We start from the raw sequence: 23,776 nt of genomic DNA, 5'->3' as shown, positions 1-23,776 counted from the left end.
CCGCCTTTCTCTGTCTAAACTGTTCATCGTACCGCAGCCACGTTTGACCGCCGTATGTACGATGCGCCTCCCCAATTGAGTCTAGATAGCAAAACAAACCCGAGCAATTCTCGGGCGCCTTCTCCCCCACTACGCTCGCCAATATTGCGAATGCCTGTAACCAATTCACAAATGTCTGCGGAATTAAACGCCACCTCCGCTTTTCCTCCTCCTCCTTTTTGCTATCGTCTTTTTTCCCTTTATCCAAATTAAACTTCTCCAACGGGAGCAAGGAAAAAATTTCCACATACTCGTCTCTCCAAATCTTCTCCTTCACCTCCTTTTTTAAATGCGCTCCCAACGGCCCTTCAAAGCACACATAAACTTCCCCTTTTGCTGTGTCATCTAATTTTACCGAATCGCCTTTTTCCTTCTCTGTCTGAACCGAAACTGATACTCCTGCCGATGCTTCCTCCAATACTCGACTAGGGCTTACCAACCCACTTCCCGACGGGGGTGCCACCCCTCGCCCAGCCAGCCACGCCTCCACCGGCGATGCAGCAACCCCATTTGCCGACCCCCCTTCCAATCTACGCAAAATTTGCGACATACCCTGCAATAAGTCCTGCATGCCTGGCACCTCTGCCACAATCGGCCCACTCCTCTGCCGCTCCTCACACACCGCCACCCGACTTCCCCTAGCTTCCTGCAACCCGGCCCCTGCGGGCGACAAACCAGACGTAGAATCATACTCACAACGCTGCGCGGGTGCTGTGTCCCCGCCAGCCGGACCTCCGGATCCCTGTCGCTCCGATCTCCCTTGTCGATCACCTCTGGACTCCGACACCTCCTCACCGCGTCGATGCCCTGGGCCCGCGTCCCTGGCCTCCTCGTCACCAGGGGGGACCCGAGCGTGCTGGAACTGCTGCGCTGCTAGCCCTCTCTGCCCCAGGCCCGCGCCCCTGGCCTCCTCGTCACCAGGGGGGACCCGAGCGTGCTGTAGCTGCTGTACCGATCCACTCCTCCGTCCGCCGTCAGTATTCCCCGCCACCTCACCGTCCGATGGGCAATGGGTAAACGCTGCTCTATGTTCCGGAGATCTCCTGGGCGACCGCGACCGATCCCCGCGTTCCAACTCGGGCGAGCCCGCCCGGTCGTGTAACGATCTTCGCTCCCTAGCAGGCAGCTCGACACTGCTGCCTGCATCTCTCCCTCCGCTGCGCCGTTCCGTGTAGGCAGGACGTAGCAGATCTCCTGACCGCTGACCGTCCGCCGCCTGTGTACTCCTCGTGGACATCCCAGCAGGCACCCTGGGAGGCGATGGGCTGTGGGTGCCTGCCGCAGGCAAACGGGCCGGATTCCTGGGTGTTGCTGCCGCTGCTCGTCCTGGCCGTGCTGCTCTTCCTGGACTTGCTGCTCCTCTTGCTGCTCCTCCTGGCTGTGTCCCCCTGCCTGGCTGGGCTGGTCTTCCTGGTGGCGCTGTTCTCCCTCGTCCTGCCGCCGCGCGCCCCCTGGGGGCTGTGGATCTGGTGGTGGCAGGAGAAGCGGGGACAGGGGAAGCGACGGCCGCTCTGCTCCTGGATGCTGGGACAGCTGTGGACCTGCCAGGAGCGGAGGAAGCTGCGGCCGCGCTCTGCCTGGATCGCGCAGGCCGCACTTCCGGTCCGACGCTCCCGGCGGCAGCGGCGGTGTCCTGGGTCTGCCGCCCGGCGCGCGCAGGCCGGGTGCATGGATTCCTGCCGGAGCGGGAGCGACCAGGGGGGGAAGCGCCGCTGGACTCACCGCCCGCAGGGTCCCTGGAGGGGCTCCGGAGCCTGCGCCTGCCACGCGCCGGGAGATCCGGAGATAGTCTCTCCGGGGGCCTGGTCCTCCTGCCCCGTGAGCTCTGCCCGGATCCTCCTGCGGCACCAATGATGGAGGCCAGCTGTGCCTCAAGCCAGCCCCCTCTTCTGGATCTGGCCATCTCTTGGAGCTGGGCCAGCATGGACTCCGCTGACGCCATCCTGCACTTCTTCCTTCTCCTGGATTAAGGTAGGGAATGGCGGTTTTCCCGCACTTTCCCTACTACCTCCTCCTTCTAAACCCCTCCCCCCTTTCCATTCTCCTATCCCCAGCCGGAGCATTATTCAAAAAGACCGCCGGCTCAAAGCAGTCATGGGGGGCCTCCTCCCAGCTGCGCTTTGTTCCAGCCCCCATCTTGATTGAAAAAAGTAAAATGCCAATTTTTTTTTCCTTAAGTTAATGAACACAAACAACACACACGTGTAATATATTCACGTAACACACAAACCTGTTTTGACCTTAGTAGTAGTAGTAATAATAATAATAATAATAATATAATGGTAATAATATAATACCTTAGGTTTATGTGTGTGTTTTTTTAATTAAATATATATACCGTATTTTCTGGTGTATAAGACGACTGGCCGTATTAGACGACCCCCAACTTTTCCATATAAAGTATGGAGTTTGGGGATCATCTTATACGCCCAGTCATCTTGTACGGCGTTTGCGGTGCGGATGGTTCCCAGGGTCTGGAGGAGAGGAAACTCTCCTTCAGGCCCTGGGATCCATATTCTTTAAAAAAAAAAAAAGAATAAAAATAAAAAATATGGGATATACTTACCCTCCGACGGCCCGTGGCTCTCCGCGGTGCAAGCGGAGGCCTCCGTTCCTAAGGATGCAGTGAGTGAAGGACCTTCGATGACATCGCGGTCACGCGAATAGTCATGCCACCGCGACGTCATGGAAGGTCCTTCACTCACTGCATCTTTAGGAACGGAGGCCTCCGCTTGCACCGCTGAGGGTAAGTATATCCCATACTTTTTATTTTTAGTCTTTTTTTTTTTTTTTTTACATGAATATGGATCCCAGGGCCTGAAGGAGAGTTTCCCCTCCTTCAGACCCTGGGAACCATACAAGACGGCTCCCTGCACACGCCGTACCCGGCGTATAAGACGACCCCCGACTTTTGAGATGATTTTCAGGGGTTAAAAAGTCGTCTTATACGCCGGAAGATACGGTATGTATTTGGAATTATGTTCAGTTCTATAGATACCAAGGATGTCTGCATATGTTTGCCATTTTCACCTTATAATGGAAAGATTAAGTAAGGCTGTTAATCATATGGCACGTTATATAAATGTGCTCTTGTTGACATGCAAAAAGTCCAGTTCTCGAGGCCAAGAGGGTGTTGCCTGCATGACTAACCCTCTGCAAATACGGTACTTGTATCTTCCAGTGGGAATCTCTGTGATATGAAGAGGCGATGAAATAAATATTTGGCCAAAGTCTATGTGGCAGTAATTGTTATACTATTCTAGAAAGTGTGAGTGACGTATTCCCTGCTAGTGGTTAGGAAGCTCGTACTCTGCAGCATCGGTATAAATGACACCCTGTCACCCTGCCCAAGGACTTATGCTAATGAGTTTCTGCATGCAGACTGTTAAATATTGGTTTTCTAGGCCGACCTTTCCAACAGTGTATGTTTTCTTGTATGTACACAACTCTGCCGTTTGCATTAATCTTACATGGGCCTTTTCACAGCAAAGTGGTCAAATGCAAAGTAAAATAAAGTAAAACAACCATCAGCTACAGCAACACCGAAATTAGAAGGATGTTTGTTACAGAAGACAGAAAAACAACTGTGACTTTTTTAACCAGATAGTGGAGTGGCAACATACAACTAAAACAAGAGAACGTTTTTATTTTGAACAAAAGTATATTGTATGTATAGGAAAGGCTTCAAAGGCAGCGTATCGAAAAGAAAACAATTTTACCAGATAGAATCAAACATCCAAGCCCCTCATAACTAGGGCTGTGATGACTTGTGGAAGTTCAGGCCCTCTCCCCCTATCCACCTCTACGCCTCTCTCCCTCTCTCCTCCGACTGGCTTGGACATGCCCCTGAAAGCCGAACACTGCTACAATTTCTGGAAAAGTCCGTGTTTGGTGGTTAGCACCGAACAGTAACTATCCGGTACGAATGCCAAACTTTAAAGTTCAGGTTCGCTCATCTCTACTCATAACCTGACAAGTGTTCGCTTACTAGTGCCAGCACTCTACTTTTGGTAATGGTTAAGACTGGTACTACAGCTTATGCTATCACTGGGATTAGTTGTATTTATTTTACTCACTTACGGTATATAGCACCATCTTTACACTTTACAAACATCATCACCACTATACCAATTGGGGCTCGCAATCTAGATTCCCTATCAGTATGTCTTTGGAGTGTGGGAGGAAACCGGAGAACCTGGAGGAAACCCACGCAAACATGGGGAGAACATACAGACTCCTTGCAGATGTTGTCCTTGGTGGGATTTGAACTTAGGACCCCAGTGCTGCAAAGTAACAATGTTAAGCACTAAGCCACCTAAACTGCAGATATCTAAAGAAGCGGGCTCAGTGATTACAGTGAGTCACAGTACAGTGACTTGTGAACAGTGAAGGAGATTGGACAGTCATCCGAGGTACTCAGCATTTTAGTGGAGGTTCTAGTTTTTTTTTTTTTAGTAGTATTTTGGAATGGATCGTCTCCAATTAAATTACCTCAAGACTAAGCGCTATCAAATCAAAAGGCTGCAAAAAAACCTTCTTCAGCCAAAAAAAACCCCTTTCCTAAAACTCTTTAAAGAGGTTGTTCACTACTCGGATAACCTCTTAAACCTTATGTTTCCCATCTAGTAAAATAAAAAAAATACTTCTTGTCACCTCTGGTGCAGGAGCTGTTCCAGTGGTATCTTCTCTGGCTCTCCCAGTGATCTCCTGACATTATGGAATACATCCCTGCGGGCCATCAGCGCTGGCTTTCCTCTCCTCTCCCATGGTTGGAATTGCCATCTGGAGGAAGTGAGAGCTGCGGCTGTTTTCTCATTTCCTCTGGATGTCTTGATTTGACCGATGGAGGGGAGAGTGAAGCAAGACCTGATTGGCCACAGGGATTGTGTGACATAACAAATTGGATGAATGAAGACATCCGGAGGAAGTGAGAGAGCAGCAGTAGCTCTCCCTTCCTCCAGATGTCAATTACATCCATAGGAGAGGAGAGGAAAGCCAGTGCTGACTTCTAGGCTTTGCACCATTATCAGTCCATCTTTCCCAAAAAGTTTTCATTATGAGCTAAGTCTGGGCATTATGAGCTCATGAGTTATGGACCGCTCCCAGCACTTTAACCCCCGGAACACTGCGATCAAACAAGATCGCAGCGTTCCGGTGGCATAAAGAAGCATCGCACAGGGAGGGGGCTCCCTGCGCATGATATCCTCAGATCCCTCAGAACAACAACTCATGTGATCGCGTTGTTCTGAGGTTCTCCCTGCCTGCAGCCCCCTGGATCCAAGATGGCCGCGGGGTCCTTCCGGGTCCTGCAGGAAGGTGGCTTCTCAGTGCCTGCTCAGAGCAGGACCTGAGAAGCCTGCTTCACTGCCTGTCATTATCGCTGATCTGACAGTGCTGTGCAAAGTGTCAGATCAGCGATCTGACTTTATGCAGTGATGTCCCACCCTGGGAATATGTAAAAAAGTTTAAAAAAAAATATACTGTGTAAAAATATATTTTCCAGGACGTCCCTCCTGACAGCACCACCAGGAAGTTGTCCTTCTTATCCTTAATAGGGACAGGAAACACAGAAGAGGTTAAATAGCCCCTCCCCACCTCCACCCCTCAGTGTTTTTCCTGTCCCTATTAGGGACAGACGCAGAGGAGCATTGGTGCGGCTTACCGTACCGAAGATTCCAATAGCCGGTTGAGCAGGGCTCCCGGAGTTGCTTCATCCCTCTCCAGAGGGCTCTGAACAGCGGAGGCTTGCTAACACAGGCTAACTCTGCAGGAACACACTGAAACCAATGGAGGTACCTCAGCGCAGGTTGAGCTGTGTGCTCCCGTCTTTAGCGCACCCCTCTCCAGTGGGCTCTGCGCTTATAGCTGCACCCAGCCCATGCCGGTGGTGATCGATCCAGGCATGCCGTCGAACACGCCGTGTTTCCTTGCCGGTCGTGTCTCCGTGTGCGCCGCATCATTGAGTGTGACGCATCATCGGGCGTGCCGCGTCATGAGACGCGCCGCATCATCAGAGCGTGCTGCGTCACGGGGCGCATCACATCGGCGAGTGTGCCGCAGCACTGAGTGGCCACTCCGAATTCCGGTCACATCCCCCTAGCAGCCCGGATCTTGTGGACACCGAAAGATCCACAGCCTATGGCTGTGGTGTAACTGGCATATGGAACTCCCACCCATGGATTAGTGGGCGCTCCAGGGGGATACAGACTGCAGTCATCAGAAGGGATCACCTGCAGCTGAGCTCGGAAGGAGGATGGGTGAGATGGTTTGAAGACAGGTGAGATAGCCTATTTAACTTCACACATCTGACAGCACACTTGTCCTAGCAAGATGGAAGGTGCAAATTGTCCAGACATTCACTCCTTAGAGCTCGCCCCTGAACATGTAAGTTATACATAAGGGGATTTCCTCACATTACCAGTCACACACAAGCTATAGGACGTCTCCGTATCTATTTCAGGATAAGGAGGCGTCCAAACGTCCAGCGACAGTCCAAAAACGCAAGACGAATAAATGCCCTCTATGCTCTAATAGACTTCCAGAAGGGCATTCGAGGAAAGTGTGTGATGCCTGTATGGCGGGACTGCTTAAAGGGGAACACAATTCCTTTCTGGATAGTATCAAAACTGATAGAAGAAGTACAGTCCACAGTGTCGGCACTAATGCCAGTAGAATCCCCCCGCCCTAAGAAACTGAGGTGGGAACAGGATCTTAGTTCAGAAGAGGGTGAGCTTTCAGCTTACTCCTTATCTTACTCCATGGAGGGTGAATGCTCTTCAAATATCCTCCCAGAAGAAAGAAAGAGATACCTATTCTATTCTGAGAACACGGACACACTAATGCAGGCCGTTAGAAACACCATGAAGGTCGAAGAGGCTACAGAACCCCTTACAGTCCAAGATGAGATGTTTGGTGGGCTCAGAGCTCGCAGGAACAGGGTGTTTCCCGTGCATCACCATATACAGGAGATGATCTTGGAAGAATAGGGCGATGTAGCAAAAAAGCTAATAGTCCCAAGAGATTTTAGATACCGTCTACCGTTTGATCCAGATGAAACCAAAGTTTGGGAATCTGTGCCTAAAGTAGATATACCTGTGGCCAAGGTCTCAAAAAAGACCGCCATACGATTTGAGGATTCCCCGGGTCTCAAAGACCCTATGGACAAAAGATCTGAAGATCTCCTCAAAAAAGCCTGGGAAACTTCAGCCGCCATCATGAAGACAAATATTGCGGCCACCTCAGTTGCCAGGTCAATGTCGCTGTGGGTAGAAAAATTAGAAACCCAAAGTAATAATAAGACGCCCAGAGATGAAATCCTGAAGTCTTTACCACTCCTAAAGGTGGCGACAGACTTTATGGGCGATGCTTCGGCAGAATCTGTTCGGTTCACTGCAAGAAGCAACGCTTTATCTAACGCAGCAAGGAGAGCTCTATGGCTAAGATCATGGTCGGGTGACACGCAGTCAAAAAACAAACTATGTTCAATCCCCTTATCTGACCTTCATGTTTTCGGTCCGGTATTGGACGAATTGCTTGAAAAAGCAGCAGATAAAAGAAGGGCTTTCCTGAAGAAAAACCAAAGAATACACCGTCCTTTCGTAGAACTCGGTCCCATCCCAGACAAGCCTATCGAGGGAAAGGCGGAAGATGGAGCTACCCGAAAGGGGGTAGAGGCAGGGGTACCTTTCAAGATCAGAAGTCAAGAACCAACAAACAATGATGCCAACTTAGTGGGTGGAAGACTTCAGTACTTCCTACAGGGTTGGAAAAACATCACTCAAAACCCATGGATCTTAAGTTTGATAGAACGGGGGTACAGAATAGAATTCAGCCAAACGCCTCCCAGAAGATTTAGCCTAACTCAAACCCCAGTCATTATCGGTTCATCAGTGACTTCTAAAGGATATTCAGGAACTTATCCAGATAAAAGCCATCACTCCGGTACCCCATTCCCAGAGGTTCAAAGGACATTATTCAAGTCTGTTCTCCATAAAGAAACCAGGCGGAGAATACCGTACGATTATAAACCTGAAACCTTTAAATCTATCAGTAGCTTACAAACAGTTCAAGATGGAATCCATCAAAACTGTAATACCTCTAGTCCAGAAAGGATCAGTAATGAGCACATTAGATCTAAAAAGTGCCTACTACCAGGTTCCCATCTCCGCTTCACACCAACAGTATCTCAGATTCGCCATAAAAGCCCGAGATCACATTCTACATTACCAGTTCACGTGCCTACCATTCAGTCTCTCGTCTGCTCTCAGAATATTCACCAAACTCATGGCAGAGGTGATGGCCTTCTTAAGGGAAAAATGGATCCTCATCATCCCTTATCTGGACGACATCCTGCTCATAGCAGACTCCTCTCAACAGATGGAGCAGAACTTATCAACAACGTTGTCACTCTTAAAAAAACCTAGGATGGCTAATAAATCTAAAAAAAAAAATCAAATATCAGACCCGAAACAAGGAAATTATTCCTCGGAGTGATCCTAGACTCAGTTCAGGAACATACCTACCTCCCGCATCACAAGCAGGAGTCATTCAAAAAAGAGTTCCTAACATTACAGAAGCAAAAGCAAACATCCATAAGAAAGGCCATGCGGGTACTGGGCTTAATGACATCATTCATTTCCAGTGTTCAGTGGAGTCAATATCACTCAAGACCCCTTCAGCAAGAAATTCTCTCAAGTTGGGACCGCAGAGATGTAACCCTGGACAAAAAAGTGCGCTTATCCCTAGACGCAAAGAGTTCACTGTCATGGTGGACCATAACAAAAAATCTCGAGAAACGAAGGCCTTGGAGAACATCTCCGTGTATAAGCATCACTACGGATGCAAGCCTCAGCGGCTGGGGAGCCCACATAGAAGAGAACTACTCTCAAGGCACTTGGCCTGCATCAGTACAAAGCAGGTCTTCAAATTACAGGGAACTCGGGGCAGTCTGGGAAGCCTTAAGGACATTCCAGAGAAAAATTAAAAGACCAACACATCCGTGTCTTTTCAGGCAATTCAAAGACAGCAGCCTTTCTACTTCACCAAGGAGGTCCAAAACATTGTTACTTACAGGACCTGTCAGATACAATATTTTCCTGGGCAGAACAGACAGTCAAATCAATAACGGCAGTTCACCTAAAAGGCAGCGAAAACCAGGTAGCCGACTTTCTTAGCGGACAGAAATTATGCCCCACAGAATGGTCCTTAAAGGGCCACTGTCACCCCCTCCAGCCATTATAAACTAAAAGAGCCACCTTGTGCAGCAGTAATGCTGCATTCTAACAAGGTGGCTTTTAGTTTTTGGTGCATGTATTTCCAAAATAAAGCGTTTTATAACTTCTCCAAAATACCTGTCTTTATCCAGGGAGGCAGGTCCTCACCCCCTGCTGGAACCGCCACACTGCCGTCACTCAAATCTTCAGGGGCTCCGGGCGCCGTCCCCTTCGCGCTGTTTTCGCATGAAATCCGGCGCCTGCGCTGTGTAGTACTGTTTCGTGCAGGCGCAGTAAGCTCTGGCCTGTGCGGCCAGTGCGGCCACCCACCTTGGTAATCCCAGCCTCACAGTGTGTTATGCATTATGCACAGTGCGGGGCTGGGATTCCTGGGCATGCGCACTGTGTGTGTCAGCCACTCTCCCAGGTCTCCCGCTGATACACGCAGTGCGCATGCCCAGGAATCCCAGCCCCGCACTGTGCATAATGCATAACACACTGCGGGGCTGGGATTACCACGGTGGGTGGCCGCACAGGCGCAGTCTGCAAGCCTGGCTGGGACGTCAGATGGCCAGAGCTTACTGCGCCTTTCGCCCCAATCAAAATAAATCAATAAAAAAAAAATCAAACCTACACATATTTTGTATCGCCGCGCTCAGAATCGCCCGATCTATCAATAAAAAAAAGCATTAACCTGATCGCTAAACGGCGTTATGAGAAAAAAAATCGAAACGCCAGAATTACGTTTTTTTGGTTGCCGCGACATTGCATTAAAATGCAATAACGGGCGATCAAATGAACGTATCTGCACCGAATTGGAATCATTAAAAACGCCAGCTCGGCATGCAAAAAATAAGCTCTCAAGCGACCCCAGATCATGAAAAATGGAGACGCTAAGAGTATCGGAAAATGGCGCAATTTTATTTATTTTTATTTTTTTTAGCAAAGTTTGGAATTTTTTTTCACCACTTAGGTCAAAAATAACCTAGACATGTTAGGTGTCTATGAACTCGTAGTGACCTGGAGAATCATAATGGCAGGTCAGTTTTAGCATTTAGTGAACATAGCAAAAAAGCCAAACAAAAAACAAGTGTGGGACTGCACTTTTTTTGCAATTTCACTGCACTTGGAATTTTTTTCCCATTTTCTAGTACACGACATGGTAAAACCTATGATGTCGTTCAAAAGTACAATTCGTCCCGCAAATAATAAGCCCTCACATGGCCAAATTGACGGAAAAATAAAAAAGTTATGGCTCTGGGAAGGAGGGGAGCGAAAAATGAACATGGAAAAATGGAAAGTCCCAAGGCCATGAAGGGGTTAAACATTCCAAAAATTCCTGTGATGCACCTGACGGGTTAATAAACTTCTTGAATGTGGTTTTGAGCACCTTGAGGGGTGCAGTTTTTAGAATGGTGTCACTTTTTGGTATTTTCTATCATATAGAAAATCAAAGTGACTTCAAATGTGATGTGGTCCCTTAAAAAAAAATGGTGTTGTAAAAATGAGAAATCACTGGTCAAGTTTTAACCCTTATAACTTCCTAACAAAAAAAAAATTTGTATTCCAAAACTTTGCTTATGTAAAGTAGACATGTGGGAAATGTTACTTATTAAGTATTTTGTGTGACATATCTCTGTGATTTAAGGGCATGAAAATTCAAAGTTGGAAAATTGCGAAATTTTCAACATTTTTGCCAAATTTCCATTTTTTTTCACAAATAAACGCAAGTCATATCAAAGAAATTTTAACACTCATGTCAAATAAAATGTGTCACGAGAAAACCGTGTCAGAGTCACCGGGATCCATGGAAGCGTTCCAGAGTTATTACCTCCATAAGGGGACAGTGGTCAGAATTGTAAAAATTGGCCCGGTCACTAACGTGCAAATCACCCTTGGGGGTAGAGGGGTTAAGCATATGTGTTGCATATGTATTCACCCCTTTTGCTATGAACAACCTAAAAATTTCTGGTGCAACAATTACCTTCATAAGTCACATGCTTAGTGACAGGAAGTCCACCTGTGTTCAATCTAAAGGTACCGTCACACTAAGCGACGCTGCAGCGATACCGACAACGATCCGGATCGCTGCAGCGTCGCTGTTTGGTCGCTGGAGAGCTGTCACACAGACAGCTCTCCAGCGACCAACGATGCCGGTAACCAGGGTAAACATCGGGTTACTAAGCGCAGGGCCGCACTTAGTAACCCGATGTTTACCCTGGTTACCATCGTTAAAGTAAAAAAAACAAACAGTACATACTTACCTACCGCTGTCTGTCCTCGGCGCTGTGCTTCTCTGGTCTGGCTGTGAGCACAGCGGCCGGAAAGCAGAGCGGTGACATCACCGCTCTGCTTTCCGGCTGCCCGGCGCTCACAGCCAGACCAGAGAAGCAGAGCGCCGAGGACAGACAGCGGTAGGTAAGTATGAAGTGTTTGTTTTTTTTACTTTTACGAAGGTAACCAGCGAAGACATCGCTGAATCGGTGTCACACACACCGATTCAGCGATGTCAGCGGGAGATCCAGCGACGAAATAAAGTTCTGGACTTTCTTCCCCGACCAGCGACATCACAGCAGGGGCCTGATCGCTGCTGCGTGTCACACTGGACGATATCGCTAGCCAGGACGCTGCAACGTCACGGATCGCTAGCGATATCGTCTAGTGTGACGGTACCTTAAGTGTCTGTCAGTATATACACTTTACCTTTTCTGAAAGGCCACAGAGACTGCAACACCATTAAGCAAGAGGCATAACTAATAGTGATGAGCGAATATACTCGTTACTCGAGATTTCCCCGAGCACGCTCAGGTGACCTCCGAGTATTTTTTAGTGCTCAGAGATTTAGTTTTACTAGCCGCAGCTGAATGATTTACAGCTACTAGCCAGCTTGATTACATGTGGGAATTCCCTAGCAACCAGGCAACCCCCACATGTACTTATGCTGGCTAACAGATGTAAATCATTCAGCTGCGGTGATGAAAACTAAATCTCCGAGCACTAAAAAAATACTCGGAGTACACCCGAGCGTGCTCACTAATCACTACCCAAACAAAATTGATGAGCTACAGTACAAGTCAGCATTTTTGTTATTTTTTTTTTTTTTTAAGTTTTCCCACCTACAAAGAAAGGAGAGATCTGTAATTTTTATCATAGGTACATTTCAACTGAGGCAGGATCTAAAAATAAAAAACAAAATCACATTATATGATGGTTACATTATTTTTAAATAATTTTATTGCATGAAATAAGTAGTTGAGCAATAGAAAAAGAGAACTTAATATTTGGTACAGAAATCTTTGTTTGCAATTACAGAGGTCAGACATTGCACCTCAGCAGAGATTTTGGCCCACTCCTCCATACAAATCTTCTCCAGATCTTTCAGGTTTTTGGCTGTTGCTGGGCAACATTGAGTTTCAGCTCCCTCCAAAGATTTTCTATTGCATTCAGGTCTGGAGACTGGCTAGGCCACTCCAGGACCTTGAAATGCTTCTTACTGAGCCACTCCTTAGTTACCCTGGTTGTGTTTTGGGTCATTGTCATGCTGGAAGACCCAGCCATGACCCATCTTCAATGCTCTTACTTAGGGAAGGAGATTGCCAAAATCTCACAATAAATGACCCCATCCATCCTCCCTTCAATACGGTGCAGTCATTCTGTCCCCCTTGCAGAAAAGCACCCCTAAGGTATGTTTTCCCCCACCATGCTTCATGGTTGGGACTGTGTTTTGGGGGTTTTACTCATCCTTCTTCTTCCAAACACGGCGAGTGGAGTTGATACCAAAAAGTTCTATTTTGATGTCATCTGACCACATAGCCTCCCTTTCCTCCTCTGGATCATCAAGATGGTCATTGGCGAACTGCAATTGGCCTGAAGATGTGCTGGCGTGAGCAGGGGGACCTTGCATGCCCTGCAGGATTTTAATCCATGAGGGCGTACTGTGTTATTAACAGTAATGTTTGTGGTCCGAGCTATCTTCAGTTCATTGACCAGGTCCTCCAATGTAGTTCTGGGTGAGATCTTGCATGGAACAGCAGACCAAGGAAGATTAAGGCTATTTGACCACAATCGGGAAATGGCAGCGTTTTGGATGCAGCGTATTTTCGCTGTGTCCAAAATGCTGCGTTCTAATCGTGCAGTTAAATCAGCATGTGTTCATTGAACCATGCAGATTGACCGCATCTAGTGAATGTTTATGGGTGAAACTACGCAGTTGCAGATAATTGACATGCTGATGCTTGTAAACCCACACTGCAGGTGAGTACATGCAACATTAAATAGAAGCACAGTGGGCATGAGACTTCTATAAATCCCATCCACTGTGCTTCTAATGTAGAACGCAGCATTTGGATGCAGCACATGTGAGCTGAGTCCAAAACACTGCTCTTCCTGATCGTGGGCAATACCTTGACCGTCATCTTGTTTCTTACATTTTCTAATAATTATGCCAACAATTGCTGCCTTCTCGCCAAACTGCTTGTCTATTGTCCTGTAGCCCATCCCAGTCTTGTGCAGGTACAATATTGTCCCTGGTGTCCATAGACAGCTCTTTGGTCTTGGCCATGGTGGAGAGGTTGGAGTGTGATTGATTGTGTGTGGACAGGTGTCTTTTATACAGGTTCAAACAGGTGCAATTAATACAGGCAATGAGTGCAGAGTAGCAGGGCTTCTAAAGGAAAAACTAATAGGTCTGTGAGAGCCAGAATTCTTGCTGGTTCGTTGGCGATCAAATACTTATTTCATGCAATAAAATGCAACTTATTTCAAAATTCATACAATGAGATTTTTCTGGTTATTATTTATAGATTATGTCTCTCACAGTTGCAGTGTACCTACTATAAAAATTACAGACCTTTCCATTTCTTGTAGGTGGGAAAACTTGGAAAATCTGCAGTGTATCAAATATTTATTTTCCCCCACGGTATATGTTTTATTGAAATAATTGGGAGCCGCACGAGGCTTCTCACTCAAACATTTTTGTAATTTCTATTCTTATTATTGGAAAATGATATACGGTAAAATCTTTGCCGAGAATAGAAGACTGGACCGCCTTGTTCTCCAGATTGGTGGGGCTCCAGCTGCCAGACCACCACAGACTATGTGACATATAAAAGTGTTTCCATGGAAAAGTCCTGTCCTATTATTATTAAATGAAGGATTGTCCTCATTAATTTACCACAGCAAACAAAAGAACATGTGGTTTGGGTGTGTTTATAAAATGAGGACCACCAAGAACTTTTGCTTTTTGCATTAAGGTGTGTTTAATTGGCTGAACTTTAAATGTTGGCTTATTTATGGCTCTGTATAAAAAATGGATTACAATTTCCCAGGACCTTTCTGTGCCCTCTCTGGTCTTTTCTATGAATTCTCCAATGAGAAATATAATAGTATCTTTAATTTAGAATAGTGAACTGAACCAGTTATTGCTATTATACAATATTTTATAAGTACAGGTGCATCTCCCAAAATTGGAATATCATCAAAAAGTTCATTTATTTCAGTTCTTCAATACAAAAAGTGAAACTCTTATATAGTCATTACAAACCGTGATCTGTTTCAAGTGTTTATTTCTGTTAATGTTGATGATTATGGCTTACAGCCAATGAAAACCCAAAAGTCATTATCTCAGTAAATTAGAATACTTTGTAACACCAGCTTGAAAATGATTTTAAAATCCAAACTCTTGGCCTACAGAAATGTATGTTCAGTAAATGCACTCAATACTTGGTCGAGGCTCCTTTTGCATCAATTACTGCATCAATGTGACGTGGCATGGAGGCGATCAGCCTGTGGCACTGCTGAGGGGTTATGGACTCCCAGGTTGCTTTGATAGCAGCCTTCCGCTCACAGGCGTGTACTATGGAGGACAGAGAATGAACTTCAATCCAATATTGCAGCCAGCATGCAGCCAGCGGGTAAGGAAAGGGTGAATCAAAAACACAAAAACCCCGCCCCTATGGCTGAAAATTGTTCCCTCCAAATTCAGGTGACAGTGTCCCTTTAAACCTAACACCCTGAATTTAAAGGGGTGATCTGGTCTTCTGATAAGTCTGAGTTAAACTGTAATAATATACAACTGGGAAGTTAAATTCCCATTCATTAATGTCTTATCATTCTGATAATTTTAGGGAACAGTACAGACATGAATAAGTAGCATCAATTAAAACCTATACACGATGTGACTGAAGACTTCTGAATCCCGGCAGTGTGCGGTGCACACAGGATTCACCGGTATTTCCCGGTGACTGCAGGTGGTCACGTGAGAGCAAGTAATCGGAAAGTGGCTGAAAGTATGAAAATCGTCTCGTCAGCAATACCGGCAAATTCTGACGGTGTGTGCACCGCACGCTGTCAGAAGTCTGCTGTCACATAGAGTATATGTTTTATTTGATACTACTTATCATTCTGGTAATTATAGAGAGCAGTACAGAAATGGATACGACATTATTATAGCAAGCTAGTTTTCCAGTAGTATGTTATTACAGTTTAGCTCTCGCAATAAAAGCTATAAATTAGATGATTGTTTAATAATCACAAACTTCTAGAATCCGAAAAATCTGATCCCCATATAACATGTTTGGTTTAATTCTGTAGTAGTAAATATACACATGGCACCACACCTCTAATGCAGCACACAGTAGTTGAGTCATTGTGCCGGGTTCACAACTGCTTGCTATGTATACATTCAAAAGGTAAAACAAATAATAATGGCATGGTCTAATAAAAAGATGATTGCATTCAAATTCCCGACACGCATTTTTGTTTTGTGATATTTACCAATAAATTGGACCCCACCTAACTATGGTACTTTATCTTGAATGCTTTTGTTTATGGAACTCAATTTTTGGCTACCGGATTGGTTGCCACATTGTATAGCTTCAAATGATAGAAGTTGTCCAGTCAGAACAGCCCAGATCGTTATGAACAACATTTTCCTCTTCAATGTTTATATAATCATTGCTTATTTTTGTCATTGTGTAGGGAATAGTGAAGAGCGAATGTGCAGGGATAAGGTGTTATCTGAGCATGCTCGGGTCCTAACCGAGTGTCTTCAGAATGCTCGAGTAATATGTTTGAGTCTCCGCAGTTGCATGTCTCATGGCTGTTCAACAGCCACAACACATACAAGGATTGTCTAACAAACCGGCAATCCTTGCATGTGTTGCGGCTGTCGGACAGCAGTGAGACATGCAGCCGCCGGGGTTTGAACATATTTTTCGAGCATTCTGAAGACACTCGGTTAGGACCCGAGCATGCTCAGATAACACCTTATCCCTGCACACTCACTCATCAGTAGTAGGGGCTAGAGTTTGTGTGAATCGATTCCCATGACTTGGTCCATTGGCCATGTTTGTAATCTGTAGTTGTCGGGTGGAAGTCCTAAGAACGGCCTGTAATCTGACTGCATCCATGGCTCTTCTTTTGATTAGCCGACCTGGAGAGACATTACATCTGCGTTACGCCACTTCAATGACATCACGCCAGGCCGGCTAATCAAAAGAAGAGCTGTGGATACTTGCTGATAGGAGGCAGTTCTTAATCCCTGAAATCCGTGCATATTGGTCTGTTTTTTTAATTTATTATCCTCCTTAAAGGTAATAACTCTTACTTCTCAATAATACTTATTAATCGAAAAGTGAATACTATGTATCTGCGTGTTTTTTTATTTATCACCCAGAAGAATTAAACAAGTGCTAATCTTTTTATATTTTACTCACTATCGATAAAAACATTGCTGAGACATCACTTTGTTTGACTGCAGGCTACGCATATTTTGTGCTGTAGAGTGATTACCTCTGTCCTCCGCAATATTGCCATCGCCATCTTCACTATGAACAATTCTGACTTGACTTGTAGCTGCCTTTTTATTCATTTTTTTGTCTCCAGTAGCATTGTTACCGAGGGTGCAAAGGCAGTAGTCGCACCTGTCCCATTGTCCCATGTTGCCTGCGGGAATCTGAAGGTCCGTTTGCTATTTAGGACAATAGTGTTATAAATGGCACATGTGTAAAGGTCCATTTACTCTGCAAGAATATAATAAATGTGCATAATTGTGCTGCCGATCACCCGACAAACGAGCAAAACTGTAGTGAAACTTCTCTTTCGGCCTGCACAAAAAATCATAGATTTCGGCAGCGCGTTATCCTGTGTAAACAGGGCTTTAGCTGCCAAGAACAATTGATTGTCTTTTAACATCACTAAATTGTTTAGTGTAAACAACCCATCAATTGGGTTATAAGGAAAAATGAAAAACTTGGTAACTGAAATTGTAAATTTGTTGAAAAGAAGTTCTTGCAAAATCCTTTAGCACTTTTTAATTCTGCACATGATACTTTTCGCGTACACCGCTTCTTCTCAAGAGTACCCAACCAATCTAAGTTAAGTGGTCTTATCGGATTCCAGCTCTCAACGTGAAGTCAACTCTGCTGCCAAAACCCTGAGATTGAACAGGGGGGTATGAGGAGGGAGCTGAAGCCAGAGCTGGGCCTGGGGAGGGTGAGTACTATTATTTGGGGACCACTCCTTTAAAAGTGGGGAAACTTCCGCTGTACCAATGTCATGGGCTAAATAAAGGAATGTTTACCGGATGGTGAGTGCCACCTTTTTTCTCTGTATTTGGACTATAATTGATTCAATTTTTGGGGTGCACCCGTATTCGCTCAGTTGTAAGGTGGCCAGCCTACACCCAGGTAGATTTCAATCTCAGCTGAGATAACCACAGAAGCAAGAGCCGGCAATACACCTCTTTTTAAATGGTTTTACCTAATCAGAGTATGTTTGCTTAACAATAGCTGAAGCACATATTGGTGCAAGTGCAGTGTATAGGTCCACATTCACATTGTGGCAATTAACAAACATAACCTAGGTTAAGAACAAAATAAATATATACCCGGAAGTAAATAAATAAATAGTAATTCGGTAGTACATGTAAATAACATTGGGTACTTAGTTGACACTGTTATGATCAAAAAAGTTTATAAGCTATCCAGCCGCGACAAGGTGTACCCACTCGGGATGGCCCTATCTCAAAAATAAAACCTCTCTATGTGCCAACATGCCTCAACAGATGTGGGCAGAACAGGATCAAGGTAAACACCTGCCTGTGGAAAGCTATATAGCACAGTGGCTCAGTGGTTAGAACTGCAGCCCTGCAACCCTGGAGTCCTGGGTTCAGATCCCACCAAGGACAACATCTGCAAGGAATTTGTGCGTTCTCCCATGTTTGCATGGGTTTCCACCGGTTTCCTGCCATATTCCAAAGACATAGGGAATTTAGATTGTGAGTCCCATCGGGGACATGTCGGTAAAGCGCTGCGGAATATGATGGCGATATATAAGCAAAGCATAATATATGTAAACTAAATGCACAGCCCAAAAAGGGGGAGCCGCGCCTCTGTGTGTCCGAAGTGCAAGACCTCTCAAGCAAGAGCAAAGAAATGAGCTGGAACAAATGTTGATAGAAGTGCAGTGACTAGGTGCACATTCACACTGTGGCCATTGGAAAACATAACTTAAGAAAAAACTAAATGAATAAATACCCTGCAGTAAGTAAATAAATAGGACGTGTAAATAACATGCGGTACCTAGTTGGCCCTGTTAAGTGTGAGCTGCGTTATTACATGTACTATTAATAATCTATTTACTTACTACAAGGTATTTATTCATTTTGTTTTTATCCTAGGTTATGGTTAGTGATGATCTTAGGAGAAGGATATATTTAGAATGAGTTGTTTGTAAGTAAAAATCAACCAAAAAAACTTGGAGACTTCAATCAGCCCAGTCATCCCTACATTAATGTATACAGCCCTCCATTAGGCCTCTTTCACACTTCAGTTGTTTGGCGTCAGTCACTACCGACATAGTGACGGATTGACGGATCCGTCACAATTGTTGAGAAAACGGTTCTAACGGATCCGTTTTTTTGACGGATCCGTTACTTGGGGGTTGTCTGGGAAAAGTATCTACTTTTTGGAGCATGCGCAATTGAAAAAACGGATTGGGGCGAAGGATCCGCCGAAAAAACTGTGGCGGCGGATCCGTCGCCCATAGGCGGCCATTCTATGGAATGGCGGACGCGACGGATCCGTCGCGATCCGCCATTTCGGCGTTGACAAAAAACGTTTCAATGTCCGTCTATGTCTAGATGACGTCCGCCAAATTTAGACGGATCCGTCGCATGGCGGATGGTATGGACGACCATCCGTCACAATCCGTCGCTAATGCAAGTTTATGGGAAAATAACGGATCCGTCAAAAAAAATTGACGGATCCATTATTTGAGGAAAATGGCGGTTTTAGACTGACGCCAAACAACTGAAGTGTGAAAGAGGCCTAAGGATGGAGTCATTGTCTTGCAGGGTATTCACATTGTGTTGTTTGGGTTCCTCTATGGTGAACATGTGCAATTCTGGGGAACAGGCTTGGAAAAGCTCTTGAGAAGGCACAACAGGGATTAATAGTTCTGTGATTGCAGCAGAACGCAGGGCCATTTGTCTACTGTGTGACGTAATTCTCCATTCTTTAATAATGGTCTAATTACCAGTGTATCTTGTTCTTTTCTCTGCTTCTTGGCCTGGAATTCTCCAGCTGTGGATGTCTAACTCTTTGACCTGAATGAGTGGGCTGTCGGCTCCGTAGTCAGAATGTCCTTTGCTATCTTCCTTTTCTTCTGAACACTACTTGCTTTGTTTCTTATTCTACCGGGTGCTTAACCCAAGACAGAGGCGTACTGTGGCTATTTCTGATGCTGCTTTTTTAATTCCGTTTTTTTTTTTTAAATCATAAACCGTTAATTATGAGCAAGTGGGTTAAGGGTTTAGTAGTTTTACATTTTATGTTCTTCCGGGACCTTAAATCACTTTTCCTGACCTTAAAAGTGTATAGGGGACAAAAATGCATACATTAATCTGAGCACTGAATGTAGCTGCATTAATAATGTCTTCGCTAATCTACTCTATAAAAAGCAAACAAACCCAGCAGAGATCTGGGGTAAATTGCCTTTAGAATGATTATTGGGCTACAGGGAGTTTGAGAAAAATAATAGAATCAGGGATAACCCCTTTTAATGGGCCCTTGTTCCTTTATGTATTATATTAAGGAACGTAACAATAAAACCTGGCAAATCTAGATATAAAGCAATAATAATTTAGAAAACTTGTAATTTGCTAAATGATTGGTGTAAAGGTACTTTTATTGTCATTGTATAGTAAATTAACATTTGTTCAGTTCATAGGTGGAGTTGATTAATCAACTTTTATTAGTAAAAATAAGATGATGTATTGCCGAAAATAAGTGGAAATGCATCTTTACACTTTGAACTCCAACCACTTGACTTTTGTTTGCTCTGAAAAATAATTACATGCATAAAAACCCTAATAAATGTCTCATTTAATATGCTGTTAATATAATAAGAACCCTTTCACAGAAGAAATACTAACATATATTTATATATATATTTTTTTAATAGGGCTGTCATCAACAAGAAGGACTGGTATACCGACTCCTCGAGAACTGTCAACCCAAATAACAAGGGACAGAACAAATTTGCGTGCCCAGGCTCCTACAACTAAAAAAATACTGCCAAGTCCTACATCTCCCAGCACTCTTACACCTAAGATTGTCCGTGCAGCACCAAAAATTAAACAAGACAATGAACCCAACAACAAATCGTTATTGGAACTGCAAGTTAAGGAGCTCTTGGCTGAAGCAAAAACAAAAGATTTTGAAATCACTAAACTGCAAAGTGAGCTGCAGAAATGTAAAGTCAGAGAAAGTTCAGATTCTGATATCCTGGACCCAGATGTGGAAAGGCATCTTATGCAGGGTTGTGATCCCGATTTATTCATGAAAACTCTTCAAGACAAGACCATAGCTTTCCAACAGGAGCTCGGTTTGCTTAGAAAAGAAAACGAAAACCTGAAAGAGAAATTAAATTGTTTAGAACAGTCACCTCTCTCTGACACTACGACCAGCAATGGCACAGATAGCAGTCTCATTTCTCCTTCCACACGAGGTGCAAGTGTTGGGAGTAAGGCAAAGAGTCCAGTGGTCAGTAGATCCGAAAACTGTCACTTACCTGCAGGAGAAAGTGGTTTACACTTATCCGGTTCTTCAAGTAGCGATGTGACAAAAGCATCTTTATCACCCGATTCAGATTTTGAGCATATTGCAGATGTCCCTTCTAGACCTGGTTCTTCAGGAAGCATTCCATGCCAAGGCTCTAAATGTTCAACCAGTGGTAGTTCCCCAAATAACGTAAGTGACCTTTCTGTAGCCTCGTTGACTGAAAGGATACATAAAATGGAAGAAAATCAGCATTGTACTGCAGAAGAACTTCAGGCTACACTACAAGAACTGTCTGATCAGAATCTCATGGTGCAAGAGCTTACAATGGAAAGTGAGAAACTGGTGGAAGAGAAAGCATTTCTGGAAAGCTCCCTACAGCAACAAAGACAGAAAGCAGAACAGCTCAGTCAGGAAAATGAAAAACTAATGACCCTTTTACAAGAAAGGTCAAAGATCGAAGAAGTACATGTCCAAAGCAAGTTATCTGAGATGGAGAAGAAGTATACAGAACTTGTTGAACAATCTCAGTTTGAAAGAGAGAAACTGCTCAACATTCAGCAGCAATTAACAAGTAGCCTGAGAAGTCTTGAGAAAGAGCACCAAGAGGCCCAAGTAATGATCAAAAGACTAAAAGATGAAGTCAGTAAATTACAAAATTTATTGGACAGTGAACGAAAAGAGAGTGGTAATTTGTCAAAAACTGTGGAAGACCAAAATACCATAATTGATGGTCTCAGAGTGGAAAGTAACTGTTTAAAAACTCAATTGGATGGAGAGAGGCAAAAAGTACCTGAAATCACAACAGTGACACCTAACAACAATATAGAAAACTGGGCATCTCAAGAGGTGCTGAAGTCTGTCCACATGGACAAGGAACATCTGGAGCTCACCTGCTCAGAACTTCGACAAGAGCTCTTGAAAGCTAACAGTGAAGTAAAACAACTTCAGTGTCTTCTGGCTAAGGTTAGATGGTTTTATCGTATTTGCCAATTTATTTTTTCATACCAGTTCACCTAAGGATGGATGCATTGTCATAAGAAACCTTACTTTAGTACACAAATCTTTTAAGGAGGTTCTCCACGTTGTATAATCACCATGTACTAGAAAAGTCCATTGAAAGTAAGTCTTTAATTTCTCTTTAGCGCCACCACATGTGAAATTGAGCAATACACTGTGCCCATTCCTTTCAGTTGGCTTTGTGTAATGCAGAACATGTCCACCATAGTAAAAAATACTTTTTATAACTGATCCCCACTCTGTAGAGATGAGGACCTTCAACTGAGGACCCGGTCCATTAATTTTGAGCTCTCAAGTACTTTATATAAAAATGTTTTCTATACTAGACAACTCCTCTAAGCAGTAAGCTACATTACAATACTCATTTTGTCATTAGCCATTTAATAGGTCATGCTCCCGCATAATTTGAACCCATCACATTGAGAAGAGGTATATTACTTAAAAGGGAACCTGTCCGCTTTCCCAGGCCCCCTAAACTGCCCACGCTTTCCTCCCGAATTTGGAGGGAAAAAAGTGCGTCTTATGGTCAGAAAAATACGGTGCCCTTCATCACGCGGTATATGAAAGGATGGAATCACTGGGCTTTCTGGGGATCAAGAGGTAGTGTAGAAATTTCTATTGCCCGATGGAGAAGGAACCCAGTGGTACAACCAGGAATGGATGTTGAGGAATGCGGTGTGACTGTATCCCTTCAAATACTGCTTGACGGAGGGTACATTACCCGAAACGTTGCCATACTTCACTCTGCGGTGTAATAAATATATATATATATATATATATATATATATATATATATATATATATATATATATATATATATATATCATTTAAAGATTTTTCTGTATTTTCATGACTAAGGCTACGTTCACATTTGCGTTCTGCTGGGCTGCGTCGGGCGCAGCCGCGGCGACGCATGCGTCATGCGCCCCTATATTTAACATGGGGGGTGCATGGACATGCGTTGTGCTGCGTTTTGCGACGCATGCGGTTTTTTTGCCGCAAGCGTGGGGCGCAGAGGACGCAGCAAGTTGCATTTTTTTTGCGTCCAAATTTCGGCAAAAAGGACGCATGCGTCGCAAAACGCTGCGTTTTAGCATGCGTTTTTGTTTGCGTTATGCGTTGCATCTCCGACGCAACATCGCACAACGCAAATGTGAACGTAGCCTAAGAAAATTGTACATTCACATTGAAGGCATCAAAACTATGAATTAACACGTGGAATTACATACTTAACAAAAAAGTGTGAAACAACTGAAAATATGTCTTATATTCTAGGTTCTTCAAAGTAGCCACCTTTTGCTTTGATGACTGCTTTGCACACTCTTGCCATTCTCTTGATGAGCTTCAAGAGGTAGTCTCGGGGAATGGTCTTCCAACAATCTTGAAGGAGTTCCCAGAGATGCTTAGAACTTGTTGGCCCTTTTGCTTTCACTCTGTAGTCCAGCT

The 23,776-nt window shown here is 44.6% G+C and overlaps 1 protein-coding gene across 5 annotated transcripts in view; it reads left to right on the top strand.

Moving 5' to 3' along the window:
- Positions 1-23,776, top strand: part of LOC138672780 (cytospin-B-like) — a 442,687-nt gene that overhangs the window by 249,572 nt on the left and 169,339 nt on the right. For all 5 annotated transcript variants that reach the window (XM_069761133.1, XM_069761134.1, XM_069761135.1 and 2 more), the window contains one exon: positions 20,715-22,276. In XM_069761133.1, the coding sequence (XP_069617234.1) occupies positions 20,715-22,276 (1,562 nt within the window). The remainder of the gene's footprint in view (positions 1-20,714; positions 22,277-23,776) is intronic.

The sequence above is a fragment of the Ranitomeya imitator genome, chromosome 3 (genome assembly GCF_032444005.1).
Source record: "Ranitomeya imitator isolate aRanImi1 chromosome 3, aRanImi1.pri, whole genome shotgun sequence".
Classification (NCBI taxonomy): domain Eukaryota; kingdom Metazoa; phylum Chordata; class Amphibia; order Anura; family Dendrobatidae; genus Ranitomeya; species Ranitomeya imitator.
This window is presented reverse-complemented; position numbering and strand designations above follow the sequence as displayed.